At 40.7% G+C, this 15514-nt stretch overlaps 1 protein-coding gene across 2 annotated transcripts in view; it reads left to right on the top strand.

Moving 5' to 3' along the window:
• Nucleotides 1–13967, top strand: part of rnf130 (ring finger protein 130) — an 18535-nt gene extending 4568 nt beyond the window's left edge. For both annotated transcript variants that reach the window (XM_054597332.1, XM_054597331.1), the window contains exons 2-9: nucleotides 131–416; nucleotides 3707–3898; nucleotides 5834–6084; nucleotides 6335–6406; nucleotides 9968–10050; nucleotides 12439–12535; nucleotides 12737–12923; nucleotides 13793–13967. In XM_054597332.1, coding sequence (XP_054453307.1) covers nucleotides 161–416; nucleotides 3707–3898; nucleotides 5834–6084; nucleotides 6335–6406; nucleotides 9968–10050; nucleotides 12439–12535; nucleotides 12737–12923; nucleotides 13793–13905 — 1251 coding nt within the window. In that variant the 5' untranslated portion in view covers nucleotides 131–160 and the 3' untranslated portion in view covers nucleotides 13906–13967. The remainder of the gene's footprint in view (nucleotides 1–130; nucleotides 417–3706; nucleotides 3899–5833; nucleotides 6085–6334; nucleotides 6407–9967; nucleotides 10051–12438; nucleotides 12536–12736; nucleotides 12924–13792) is intronic.
• Nucleotides 13968–15514: the final 1547 nt, after the last annotated feature.

Genomic DNA, 15514 nt, shown 5'->3' on the forward strand with positions numbered 1-15514 from the left:
GAGACTTAAAGAGGATACATAGAGACTTAAAGAGGATAAAGAGGATACATAGAGACTTAAAGAGGATAGTTGGACATATATGAGGACAGGAAGTTGTTGTCTTAAGGAGATTTGTTTTGTTTCCTGGCAGTTTGGATGTAACCAAGACTGAAAGGACGACATGATGTCCCCGAGGTGGACCCGTCTCCCAGCTTCGTTGGTCCTGGTCCTAGTTTTTTCCCGCTCAGTGGCGGCAGCCCGCTCTGACAGAAACATGGTGTCGGAGGAGTACGTGGGTGCCACCGTGAACGCCACTGTTCTGGATGGACGGGGAAACGCCGTCCACTTGATGAGCAGCGATGATGGGACGTACGGACAGAACTCACCAAAAGTGGACACCAGGGGAGTCGTCATCACACCTGCACAGCATCACGGAGGTACTGACCTTGCATCTCACCTGAGGTCACAACACACCTGAGGTCACTTCTCACCTGAGGTCACTTCTCACCTGAGGTCACTTCTCACCTGAGGTCACAACACACCTGAGGTCACTTCTCACCTCAGATCACATCACACCTCAGATCACATCTCACCTCAGGTCACATCACACCTCAGATCACATCTCAGCTGAGTTCACATCTCAGCTGAAGTCACATCTCAGCTGAAGTCACTCACATCTTAACTATATATAGTAATGTATATAGTATCTGTTGGTCTGTCTGCATAGTTAAAGTCACCAGAGAGGAGGAGGAGGGCATTGGGGTGTTGTGTCAGCAGCCTGCTTATCGCCGAGTGGATGACATCACAGGCCGCCTCAGCGTTAGCAGAGGGGGGAATATAAACAACTATTGCGATAACATGCGAAAATTCCCTCAGTAGATAGTTAGGCCTCATGCTAACGGCTAACAGCTCAATGATGTTTGTTCTTTAACAGTGATGTGCCCAGAGTTACACAATCTATCATAAACAGAAAAGAAATAAATATATATAGTATTCAATTCAATTCAGTTTATTTTGTATAGCCCAGAATCACAAATTACAAATTTGCCTCAGAGGGCTTTACAATCTGTACACATGAGACATCCTCTGTCCTTAGACCCTCACATCCTCTGTCCTTACACCCTCACATCCTCTGTCCTTAGACCCTCACATCCTCTGTCCTTACACCCTCACATCCTCTGTCCTTAGACCCTCACATCACATCCTCTGTCCTTAGACCCTCACATCCTCTGTCCTTAGACCCTCACATCCTCTGTCCTTACACCCTCACATCCTCTGTCCTTACACCCTCACCTCCTCTGTCCTTAGACCCTCACATCCTCTGTCCTTACACCCTCACCTCCTCTGTCCTTACACCCTCACATCCTCTGTCCTTAGACCCTCACATCCTCTGTCCTTACACCCTCACATCCTCTGTCCTTACACCCTCACATCCTCTGTCCTTAGACCCTCACACCCTCTGTCCTTAGACCCTCACATCCTCTGTCCTTAGACCCTCACATCCTCTGTCCTTAGACCCTCACACCCTCTGTCCTTACCCTCACACCCTCTGTCCTTAGACCCTCACATCCTCTGTCCTTAGACCCTCACCTCCTCTGTCCTTACACCCTCACATCCTCTGTCCTTAGACCCTCACATCGGCACAGGAAAAACTCCCCTAAAAACCCCTTTAACAGGGAGAAAAAAGGAAGAAACCTCTGGGAGAACGACAGAGGATGGACAGAATGCAATAGATGTCATGTGTACAGAATGAACAGCATAACAGAGATACAACACGTTCAATGTATATGACATAAATGATTCATATAATAAGACTACTTATAATAACAGCAGCAATTATTACAGTAGAATTATAATTATGAAATAGGGATAGCAATGTGATTAATAATAATAATGGAAGTAGCAGTGGGTGTCAGTCGGCTCACAGCAGGAGGCACGACTACGGTCCAGGTACCACAACGATTCATGGAAACCTGCAGAACGAGAAAGCAAAAAGGGCTTCAGGGTGGAAGTAAAGCTAAAATGCTTAATGGTACAGGTAATAGTAATAGTAATGTGACTAGTAATAATAATGGTGGTAGCAGTCGGTGTCAGCAGGGCCGTAGCAGGATGCACGACCACGGTCCAGGTACAGCCACGATTTATAGAAGCCTGCGAAGCGAGAAAGCACAAAGACTCCAGGGTACAAGCAAGTCAATAAGCGTAATAGTACAGGCAATAATAATAGTAATGTGACTAATAATGATAGTGGTAGTAGTAGTGGGTGTCAGCAGGGCCTCAGCAGGAGGCACGATGACAGTCCAGATATAACCCCGATTCCTGGGAACCTGCGAGGCGAGAAAGCACAAGAACTCCGGGGAAGAAGCGAAATCAGTAATGTGCATAAATAGGAGATTAATACATAAAGAAGGAGTGAGAGAAGAGGAGAGAGGAGCTCAGTGTATCCTAGGTAGTCCCCGGCTGTCTAGGCACTCACTACCACTATCTGTAGTAGTGAGTGCTCAGTGGTATAATAGTATATGTAGTAGTTTATATAGTATCTGTAGTACTGAGTGCTCAGTGGTATATGTAGTATATGTAGTAGTTTATATATTGTCTGTAGTAGTGAGTGCTCAGTGGTATATGTAGTATATGTAGTAGTTTATATAGTGTCTGTAGTACTGAGTGCTCAGTGGTATATGTAGTATATGTAGTAGTTTATATGAGTGTCTGTAGTACTGAGTGCTCAGTGGTATATGTGTCTGTAGTACTGAGTGCTCAGTGGTATATGTAGTATATGTAGTAGTTTATATAGTGTCTGTAGTACTGAGTGCTCAGTGGTATATGTAGTATATGTAGTAGTTTATATAGTGTCTGTAGTACTGAGTGCTCAGTGGTATATGTAGTAGTATATAAAGTATCTTAGTACTGAGTTTTCAGGCTGAAGGATGGAGCTTCTTTAGTATATGTAGTTTATGTAGTAGTATATATAGTATATGTAGTACTGATGCTCAGGCTGAAGGATGTAGCTTCTGTAGTATATATATATAGTATATGTAGTAGTATATATAGTATCTGTAGTACTCAGTGCTCAGTAGTATATGTAGTAGTATATATAGTATCTGTAGTACTGATGCTCAGGCTTAAGGATGTAGCTTCTGTAGTATATATAGTATATGAAGTAGTAGAAATAATATCTGTAGTACTGAGTGCTCAGGCTGAAGGATGGAGCATCTGTAGTATATGTAGTAGTAGATGTTGTAGTATATGTAGTACTGAGACACTGCAGTACTGAGACGCTGCAGGCTGTATGTTGAGAAGTGTGTTGTATATGTATTATATGTTGTAGTATATGTAATACTGAGACACTGTGGCGCTCAGGCTGAAGGTCGAGGCGTCTCTGCTCTCAGGTCAGATTACAGTCAGACACTGAAGGACACTGCAGCTGCAGGATGGAGCTCTGACTGTCTGCAGCATCTGAGCTCTGATATCTGGTACAACTGATACTGTTTCACTTCTAGAGAACAGTCTAAATATTCTCTGTATGAAAACATTCAAAAGGAAATACTTCATAAAACATTAAAATAAAACTATTTGAAACCATTTTTTGTAAATGTATAAAGAAATAAGTACAACATAGAGAAGGAGTTTAAAACATGGCAGAACATCCCTTTAAAATTTGATTGTGTTATCTATATAATGAAGTGGTAGTTAATGCAGTAACCATGGTAACGGTCTGTTTCTTCAGTGGTGGACCGGCAGGGCTGCGACCCCGGCACTCGTTTCCTGGTCCCCCCTCGGAGCGTCCACTGGGTGGCGTTGCTGCAGAGAGGAAACTGCACCTTTAAAGAGAAGATTCTGAAGGCGGCCGCCTACAACGCCACGGCCGTGCTCATCTACAACAACTCCACCGACAAGACGGTCAAGATGGGTCACGAAGGTCAGATAAGTGTTACTGTCCTGAACACACCAACAGCTGCTAACACTCTACCAGAGACCACAAATACATTATTATTATATACATAGTTTGTTGAACCTAAAGAAACACTAAGACACTAAAAGCTTACTGGAAACATGGAACAGCTAGCTTAGCTTAGCATGAAGCCTGGAATGTCAAATCATTCCTTTAAGTGTTGTGATTGAGAGGAAGACGATGATGAAGGTGTGTGAATGTGAGAAGTGACTTCCTGAGGATCGGTTTCCTGAATAAAAATACACGGGACCTTGTCATTAATTGATGAGGTCACTGTGACCTCACACTGTGTGTGTACGTGTGTGTGTGACATCCTCTGTCCTTAGACCCTCACCTCCTCTGTCCTTAGACCCTCACATCCTCTGTCCTTAGACCCTCACCTCCTCTGTCCTTAGACCCTCACCTCCTCTGTCCTTAGACCCTCACCCTCACTCCTCTGTCCTTAGACCCTCACATCCTCTGTCCTTACCTCCTCTGTCCTTAGACCCTCACCTCCTCTGTCCTTAGACCCTCACATCCTCTGTCCTTAGACCCTCACCTCCTCTGTCCTTAGACCCTCACATCCTCTGTCCTTAGACCCTCACATCCTCTGTCCTTAGACCCTCACCTCCTCTGTCCTTAGACCCTCCTCTGTCCTTAGACATCCTCTGTCCTTAGACCCTCACATCCTCTGTCCTTAGATTGTCCTTAGATTGTCACAACACCTCTGGATCTAGAGTAGGTTTCTTAAGAAGAGGTTTAATTACAGCTAGTTTGAAGGCCTGTGGTACATGGCCCGTTAGTAAAGACAGATTGATAATTTCTAATAAAGAATTGCTAATTAAAGGTAAAACTTCCTTAAGCAGCCTAGTCGGATCGGGTCTAAGAGACAGGTGGAAGGTTTAGACTTAGAAATAGTTAAAGTCAATTGTTGAAGGTCGATGGGTGAAAAGCCATCTAAATATATTTCAGGTTCTACAGCTGTGGATCGATCTGTACTGGTTGAGGGCAGGAGATTATACATTTTTTCTCTAATAGTTAGAATCTTATCATTAAAGAAGTTCATGAAGTCACTACTACTGAGGTTTATAGGAATACACGGCTCAACAGAGCTGTGACTCTCTGTCAGCCTGGCTACAGTGCTGAAGAGAACCCTGGGCTTGTAAATCTATTAATGATCAGTAATAGGCTGCTCTAGCATTACGGAGGGCCTTCTTATATATTTTAAGACTGTCTCGCCAGACTAACCGCGCTTCATCCACACTGGTGGAACGCCATATCCTTTCAAGTTTACGTAATGTTTGCTTTAATTCTCGGGTTTGAGGGTTATACCATGGAGCAAACCTCCTTTCTTTTATTAGCTTCTTTTTTAGAGGAGCTATAGAGTCCAGTGTCATTCAGTGAGCATGCAGCACTATCAACAAGATGGTCAATCTGAGACGGACTAAAGCTAGAGTAGGAGTCCTCTGTTATATGGAGACAGACTAAAGTTAGAGTAGGAGTCCTCTGTTATATGGAGACAGACTAAAGTTAGAGTAGGAGTCCTCTGTTATATGGAGACAGACTAAAGCTAGAGTAGGAGTCCTCTGTTATATGGAGACAGACTAAAGTTAGAGTAGGAGTCCTCTGTTATATGGAGACAGACTAAAGTTAGAGTAGGAGTCCTCTGTTATATGGAGACAGACTAAAGTTAGAGTAGGAGTCCTCTGTTATATGGAGACAGACTAAAGCTAGTAGGAGTCCTCTGTTATATGGAGACAGACTAAAGCTAGAGTAGGAGTCCTCTGTTAGGAGTCCTCTGTTATACTGCAGCACAGTGTAGTACTGTTATACTGCAGCACAGTGTAGTACTGTTATACTGCAGCACAGTGTTGAAGTATATTACTGTTTTTACTGATTCTGGTTCTGGTTCTGTCTCTGTAGGAACCGGTGACACGGTGGCCGTAATGATCACAGAGGCGTACGGTAAAGAGATCCTGGCACACCTGGAGAGGAACCTGACGGTCCTGGTCAACGTGGTGGTGGGTCAACGTGGCCCCACCAAAAACATCAACCGAGGCTCGCTGGTGTTCGTGTCCATCTCCTTCATCGTCCTCATGATCATTTCATCAGCCTGGCTCATCTTCTACTTCATCCAGAAGATCCGCTACACCAGCGCCCGAGACCGCAGCCAGGTAACTCACTAACACACCGCTAACATGCTTATATACAGCTAACATGCTAACAAAAAAAGCTAACAGGCTAACACATAATGACAGTAGTAGTATTCAGAGTACTGTAGTACACTGTACATAATGACAGTAGTAGTATTCAGAGTACTGTAGTACACTGTACATAATGACAGTAGTAGTATTCAGAGTACTGTAGTACATGTTGTACTCTGATATGTATGTTTAACTCCGTGTCCTCTGTCTTGTCTCTCAGCGTCGTCTTGGCGACGCAGCAAAGAAAGCCATCGGGAAGTTGACAACGAGGACGGTGAAGAAAGGAGACAAGGTAAAGACGTCTGCTGTCTCCTCCTTCTTCTTCTGTGGTTCTGAGCCAATGTTCTCACAGTGAACAGAGACAAACTTTATTAACATGAGGTTGCTGACAGAAATCTGAGGATTTGAGGAGGGGACACAGGTCTGATACATGGGGGCAGTAGGACCCAGAGATTCAGCCGTTGTTGACCTTCAGCTGGCAGAGGAAGCAGTGATGGATGTTTACTCTGCTCTGACACAAAGGTCAGAGGTCACAGGATGATGGTGAGCGAAGATAAGCAAATATATAAATCAGATCTGACGATTCGCTGCAAGGAAACAGCTGAGAGGAATTTTAAAAAGGCAGGTGACACTGACCAGTTAATAATCAAACCAGTTAATAAATAAACCAGTTAATAAACAAACCAGTTAATAAATAAACCAGTTAATAAATAAACCAGTTAATAAACAAACCAGTTAATAAATAAACCAGTTAATAAACAAACCAGTTAATAATCAAACCAGTTAATCAATAAACCAGTTAATAAATAAACCAGTTAATAAATAAACCAGTTAATAAACAAACCAGTTAATAAATAAAACAGTTAATAAATAAACCAGTTAATAATCAAACCAGTTAATAAATAAACCAGTTAATAAATAAACCAGTTAATAAACAAACCAGTTAATAAATAAACCAGTTAATAAACAAACCAGTTAATAATCAAACCAGTTAATAAATAAAACAGTTAATCAATAAAACAGTTAATAAATAAACCAGTTAATAATCAAACCAGTTAATAAATAAACCAGTTAATAAATATCCAGTTAATAAACAAACCAGTTAATAATCAACCAGTTAATAAATAAACCAGTTAATAAACAAACCAGTTAATAAACAAACCAGTTAATAATCAAACCAGTTAATAATCAAACCAGTTAATAAATTAACCAGTTAATAAACGAACCAGTTAATAAATAAACCAGTTAATAAACAAACCAGTTAATAAATAAACCAGTTAATAAACAAACCAGTTAATAATCAAACCAGTTAATAAATAAACCAGTTAATAAACAAACCAGTTAAAACACAAACCAGTTAATAATCAAACCAGTTAATAAACAAACCAGTTAATAAACAAACCAGTTAATAATCAAACCAGTTAATAAACAAACCAGTTAATAAATAAACCAGTTAATAAACAAACCAGTTAATAAATAAACCAGTTAATCAATAAAACAGTTAATAAACAAACCAGTTAATAAATAAACCAGTTAATAAACAAACCAGTTAATCAATAAACCAGTTAATAAATAAACCAGTTAATAAACAAACCAGTTAATAAACAAACCAGTTAATAAATAAACCAGTTAATAAACAAACCAGTTAATAAATAAACCAGTTAATAATCAAACCAGTTAATAAATAAACCAGTTAATCAATAAAACAGTTAATAAACAAACCAGTTAATAATCAAACCAGTTAATAAATAAACCAGTTAATAAATATCCAGTTAATAAACAAACCAGTTAATAATCAACCAGTTAATAAATAAACCAGTTAATAAACAAACCAGTTAATAAACAAACCAGTTAATAATCAAACCAGTTAATAAATTAACCAGTTAATAAACGAACCAGTTAATAAATAAACCAGTTAATAAACAAACCAGTTAATAATCAACCAGTTAATAAATAAACCAGTTAATAAACAAACCAGTTAATAAACAAACCAGTTAATAATCAACCAGTTAATAAATAAACCAGTTAATAAACGAACCAGTTAATAAATAAACCAGTTAAAACACAAACCAGTTAATAATCAAACCAGTTAATAAACAAACCAGTTAATAAACAAACCAGTTAATAAATAAACCAGTTAATAAACAAACCAGTTAATAATCAAACCAGTTAATAAATAAACCAGTTAATAAACAAACCAGTTAAAACACAAACCAGTTAATAATCAAACCAGTTAATAAACAAACCAGTTAATAAACAAACCAGTTAATAATCAAACCAGTTAATAAATAAACCAGTTAATAAACAAACCAGTTAATAAATAAACCAGTTAATAAACAAACCAGTTAATAAATTAACCAGTTAATAAACGAACCAGTTAATAAATAAACCAGTTAATAAACAAACCAGTTAATAAACAAACCAGTTAATAAATAAACCAGTTAATAATCAAACCAGTTAATAAATTAACCAGTTAATAAACGAACCAGTTAATAAATAAACCAGTTAAAACACAAACCAGTTAATAATCAAACCAGTTAATAAACAAACCAGTTAATAAACAAACCAGTTAATAAATAAACCAGTTAATAAACAAACCAGTTAATAATCAAACCAGTTAATAAATAAACCAGTTAATAAACAAACCAGTTAAAACACAAACCAGTTAATAATCAAACCAGTTAATAAACAAACCAGTTAATAAACAAACCAGTTAATAATCAAACCAGTTAATAAATAAACCAGTTAATAAACAAACCAGTTAATAAATAAACCAGTTAATAAACAAACCAGTTAATAAATAAACCAGTTAATAATCAAACCAGTTAATAATCAAACCAGTTAATAAATAAACCAGTTAATCAATAAACCAGTTAATAAATAAACCAGTTAATAATCAAACCAGTTAATAAATAAACCAGTTAATAAATAAACCAGTTAATCAATAAAACAGTTAATAAATAAACCAGTTAATAATCAAACCAGTTAATAAATAAACCAGTTAATAAATATCCAGTTAATAAATAAACCAGTTAATAATCAACCAGTTAATAAATAAACCAGTTAATAAACAAACCAGTTAATAAACAAACCAGTTAATAATCAAACCAGTTAATAAATTAACCAGTTAATAAACGAACCAGTTAATAAATAAACCAGTTAATAAACAAATAATCAACAGTTAATAATCAACCAGTTAATAAATAAACCAGTTAATAAACAAACCAGTTAATAAACAAACCAGTTAATAATCAAACCAGTTAATAAATTAACCAGTTAATAATCGAACCAGTTAATAAATGAACCAGTTAATAAATAAACCAGTTAATAAATAAACCAGTTAATAATCAAACCAGTTAATAAATAAACCAGTTAATAAATGAACCAGTTAATAAATAAACCAGTTAATAAATGAACCAGTTAATAAATAAACCAGTTAATAAACAAACCAGTTAATAAATACACCAGTTAATAATCAAACCAGTTAATAAATAAACCAGTTAATAAATATCCAGTTAATAAATAAACCAGTTAATAAATACACCAGTTAATAAATAAACCAGTTAATACACTAACCAGTTAATACACTAACCAGTTGATACACTAACCAGTTAATAAATGAACCAGTTAATAAATACACCAGTTAATAAATAAACCAGTTAATACACTAACCAGTTGATACACTAACCAGTTAATACACTAACCAGTTAATAATTTAGAAACTCGACACCACCAAGACATAAAACCACAGCAGAGACTCGACACCAGTGTGCCATAACTCCCAGTAGGTATCCTGAGGCTGGTGATGGTGGATGATGTCACTTCAACATGTTCATGTGTTTGTCTTCTGCAGGAGACGGATCCAGACTTCAACCACTGTGCCGTTTGTATCGAGGCCTACCAGCTCAACGACGTGGTCCGCATCCTGCCCTGCAAGTGAGTCGGACCAGGGTCACCAGTCAGACCAGGGTCACCAGTCAGACCAGGGTCACCAGTCAGACCAGGGACACCAGTCAGACCAGGGTCACCAGTCAGACCAGGGACACCAGTCAGACCAGGGTCACCAGTCAGACCAGGGACACCAGTCAGACCAGGGTCACCAGTCAGACCAGGGACACCAGTCAGACCAGGGTCACCAGTCAGACCAGGGACACCAGTCACCAGTCTTCCCAGGGTCACCAGTCAGACCAGAGTCACCAGTCAGACCAGGGACAGTCAGAGCAGGGTCACCAGTCAGACCTGGGTCACCAGTCAGACCAGTCACCAGTCAGACCAGGGTCACCAGTCAGACCAGGGACAGTCAGAGCAGGGTCACCAGTCAGACCAGGGACAGTCAGAGCAGGGTCACCTTGAAGGGCTATTTAGTGAATAGGCAACAATGTGTTAAGTTCAATGGCTCTCTGTCAAATATTGAGACACTCCAGTGTGGAGTTCCTCAGGGAAGCTGCCTTGGCCCCCTTCTCTATTCTATTTTTGTAAATGACATGCCATATGTATTGGAAAATGCAGGAATGGGGATTTATGCAGATGACACAACTATTTATGTATCGTCAGACAGCATTGAACATGTTAATGAGGTGCTTCAACAAGAGTTAAAGCTGGTTTCTGAATGGATCACAGAAAATAAGCTGAAGTTGAATGTCTTAAAAACTAAATGTATGGCATTAGGTTCTAAATATGCTCTCAGAACAGATCAGAAATTAAGCCTCTCTTTAAAGGGTGCTACGGTAGAACAGGTTAAAGAAGTCAAACTGTTGGGTGTCACAATTGACGAATCACTGTCATGGGCCACTCAAATTAAAAAGACAGTGGTGAGAATGATAAATGGTATCTATGCCATAAGAAGGAGTGCTCATCTGCTTACGAATACATCAATTAGACTAGTCATACAATCTCTAGTTCTGTCAAATTTAGACTACTGTCCTGTTATCTGGTCTAGTGCATCAAAACAAGAAATTAGCAAACTGCAGCTTGCTCAGAACAGAGCGGCAAGACTAGCACTTCGTTGCTCTGTTAGGAGTAGTGTGGATGATATGCACACCAGGCTGTCATGGATGAGGGTGGATGAAAGACTGGCATGCAGCCTTATTCTGTTTCTAAATAATGTGTACTCCTCACAGAAACCCGTCAGTTTGTCTTTACAGCTATCGCCTGTAGATGAGAGACATGGATATAATACCAGACAGGCACTAAGTGGTCACTTTACTTGTCCTCTACCCAAAACCAATGCACTCAAAAAAACAGTAATGTACAGAGCCATTGCATACTGGAATCTGCTCCCCTCACATTTGACTCTAACCAGGAATAAAGGTGAATTCAAAGGGAAACTTAAGGCAGCAATAATCAGAAAGGAAATTAGAGTAGATTAGGTTATTATTTAAGGTATTTTTGGACTGACAAAAATAATTTGTTTTTAATTCTCTGTTTTTTGTTTTTTGCATTATTTACATGTAATGTAAATGTTGGTTACTAAGTTTGTGTTTTGGTCACCAACAATGATCATGCTGTACTGCACTTTTTTCTTTTAATCTGTATTGTAATATCTTTTGCCTGGACCCCAGGAAGAATAGTCTCCACTATGGTGTGTAGACTAATGGGGATCTTTAATAAACTAACCAGTCACCAGTCAGACCAGGGTCACCAGTCAGACCAGGGTCACCAGTCAGACCAGTCACCAGTCAGACCAGGGTCACCAGTCAGACCAGGGTCACCAGTCAGACCAGGGTCACCAGTCAGACCAGGGTCACCAGTCAGACCAGGGTCACCAGTCAGACCAGTCACCAGTCGGACCAGTCACCAGTCAGACCAGGGACACCAGTCAGACCAGGGACACCAGTCAGACCAGGGACACCAGTCAGACCAGGGTCACCAGTCAGACCAGGGACAGTCAGACCAGTCACCAGTCAGACCAGGGTCACCAGTCAGACCAGGGACACCAGTCAGACCAGGGACACCAGTCAGACCAGGGTCACCAGTCAGACCAGGGACACCAGTCAGACCAGGGACACCAGTCAGACCAGGGACACCAGTCAGACCAGGGTCACCAGTCAGACCAGGGACACCAGTCAGACCAGGGTCACCAGTCAGACCAGGGACAGTCAGAGCAGGGTCACCAGTCAGACCTGGGTCACCAGTCAGACCAGAGTCACCAGTCAGACCAGAGTCACCAGTCAGACCAGAGTCACCAGTCAGACCAGGGTCACCAGTCAGACCAGGGTCACCAAAACATGTTTGAAATCAATTCAGTCCTCTTGTTTCTTGATGGTTCTGTTGGTTCTTGTTGGTTCTTGTTGGTTCTGATGGTTTGGTGACCCATGTCTGCAGACATGTCTTCCATAAGGTGTGTGTGGACCCCTGGCTGAACGAGCACTGCACCTGTCCCATGTGTAAACTGAACATCCTCAAAGCTCTCGGCATCATGGTGAGTCACCTCTGACATCATCAACACAAACACACCAGGTGAGGTATTAACAACAGGTATTGTCCCCTTTCTCTGTGTCTGTCCTCTGTCTCCTCTCTCTGTCCTCCTCTCTGTCCTCTGTCCTCTTGTCTGTCTCCTCTCTCTGTCCTCCTGTCTGTCCTCTCTGTCCTCCTGTCTGTCCTCTGTCTCCTCCGTCCTCAGACCAGTCTTCCCTGCGTGGACAGCGTGGTGTTGGATGTTGAGCGTCTTGGTGTCAGTCAGGTGTCCGGTGGTCAGAGAGCAACGCTGGGCGACAGCAACCAGCCGTCCATTAGCATGGAGCCGCTCAGCCCCCCCCACCCTGAGGCCACGCCCAGAACACCTGCTGACATCACCATCGCTGTGACCAGTAAGCTACACTGTTCCTACTGTCACAGAGCAACTTTACACTGTTCCTACTGTCACAGAGCAACTTTACACTGTTCCTACTGTCATAGAGCAACTTTACACTGTTCCTACTGTCATAGAGCAACTTTACACTGTTCCTACTGTCACAGAGCAACTTTACACTGTTACTACTGTCACAGAGCAACTTTACACTGTTACTACTGTCATAGAGCAACTTTACACTGTTACTACTGTCATAGAGCAACTTTACACTGTTACTACTGTCACAGAGCAACTTTACACTGTTACTACTGTCATAGAGCAACTTTACACTGTTCCTACTGTCATAGAGCAACTTTACACTGTTACTACTGTCATAGAGCAACTTTACACTGTTACTACTGTCATAGAGCAACTTTACACTGTTACTACTGTCATAGAGCAACTTTACACTGTTACTACTGTCATAGAGCAACTTTACACTGTTACTACTGTCATAGAGCAACTTTACACTGTTACTACTGTCATAGAGCAACTTTACACTGTTACTACTGTCATAGAGCAACTTTACACTGTTACTACTGTCATAGAGCAACTTTACACTGTTACTACTGTCATAGAGCAACTTTACACTGTTCCTACTGTCATAGAGCAACTTCACGGTCATAGAGCAACCATACACTGTCTAACCTGTCACAGAGCAACTTTACACTGTTACTACTGTCACAGAGCAACTTCACGGTCATAGAGCAACCATATATATTTATATATGTTGTATATATATAAATATATATATATGTTTTAGGAGGAGTTGCACGTTGTTGAGGTGTGACGGCCGTCATACGTTGGTAGAGTCTCTAAATCCTTTTGACTGTTTTTCTGTCTCGTCAGGCGGCGGTCACTTCTTCAACAGGAACTCGATGTCTCCTCGCAGTCTGGTCTGTGAGATGGAGCTGCCAGACATCCAGGCCTCGCTAGACCTCTATGATGACAACAAGTCCTGAGGACCATCGTCATGGTTACGACCTCCCACCTCCACCAGCCGATGGACGGACAGCCTTCCATGTGCAGGATGTGTTTTTCCTGAAGGGGGGGGAGGTTTGTGGGATAGGTGGTTCTGTGGGGGGGGGTGGCTCAATCTTTAAAGACAATTTGGACAAACTTTTAAACATCATTAATCCATCAGACTGAACATGGACTGTAGACCCTGGTTTGGCTCCAGGTCTAAGTTTAACCTTGACACTCTAAAACAAATAATCCCCAGAACTGAACTCCAACTCCGGCCCAGGATCCAGAACTAGGTTAAAAGAAGTCCCCAAATACGTTCAGTGGATTTAAATAACATTCTTGTAACAATCTTGAGATTCTAAGGAGGTTATTTTGTTCTCATAAAACTTGTGCCCAGATGGTTCTTGGAGAGGTTCTTGAGGTCCTTAAAATGATTCATGTGTTCCTGGATGTTTCCAATCACCAAACTATGTTCTGTAGGTTCCCAGAAATGTTCCTGAGCCCCTAAATAGGTTCCAAAACATTTCTTATGTGTTAAAATAAGTTTTGGGTTCTCAAATTACTTTTAGTTCCTACAAGGTTTCTTGAAATGGTACTTGAGTCTTTAGAAAGGTTCCTGTTTTTCTGGAAAACGGGTCAAATAATCACCTCTAAGACTATCTTACCTAAACCTATATGAACCTGAAAGCATCAGGACTAGAACCATAACAAACCCAGAGAACGTTTCTGTTCATGTTTTCTGATGTTCTGCATTCAGTCAGTCGTAACACTGCAACCTGACCCTCTGACTTCAGTCGGTCTGGAGTCTGTTTTAAGACCTGGACCTAGATCAGAATACCTCTGCTACAGATACCGTCTGAGCTGATTCCTTCTATTTATCATCAGACCGGAACCAGGACCAGTGCAAGACCCGGATCCTCTGTAGAGACTCTTGAGGAAACAGTTGGGAACTTTAAAGCTTGATTTATTCTTGCTGCATCCACGAGGGTCCTGAGCAAAGTGACACCATCAGACACGTCCCTTTGTCGGGGTTCTGTTATTCGCCTCTCCGTGCACATCCAACATTTTCGAACGACATGGATTGTTGTAGAAGATGGGGAACTCGGAGGAGCTTCCAGAAGGTCTGTTGGCAGTGAGGAGAAACCTGCATGGAGTATAAAAGATCCAAACGTTTCCCCGTCACGATTCCACGTCAGCTCATTTCTGCTGAAAGTATAACCAAGGCTTAACAGTGATAACTCCCCTGTAGCAAAGACACGTTTCTCTGTAGAACAAAGAGACTTTAGATTTAAAGGAACAGTCCAACATTTCAGAAAATACTCTTGTTCTCTGTTTCTATTAGGTGGAGTTCCTCAGGGAAGAAACACGGGTCCTCTGTTCTTCTTCAAACTTCAACATGTATTAAATCCTCTTGTTCTTCAGAGTGAGACGATTAGAGGAGTAGCCTAGCTTAGCATAAGTAGTGACCGCAGGGAGAAACCTAGCTACATCAAAGGAGACCACAACCTCAAGTGTGTCTGTTTTTATCTGGTTAACGAACCGGCTAGTCAGCAGTCCCTCCTGTAGTCAGCTGGGTTAGATGACAGTACAGTCAACACATCTGGA

The sequence above is a fragment of the Anoplopoma fimbria genome, chromosome 4 (genome assembly GCF_027596085.1).
Source record: "Anoplopoma fimbria isolate UVic2021 breed Golden Eagle Sablefish chromosome 4, Afim_UVic_2022, whole genome shotgun sequence".
NCBI classification, from domain to species: domain Eukaryota; kingdom Metazoa; phylum Chordata; class Actinopteri; order Perciformes; family Anoplopomatidae; genus Anoplopoma; species Anoplopoma fimbria.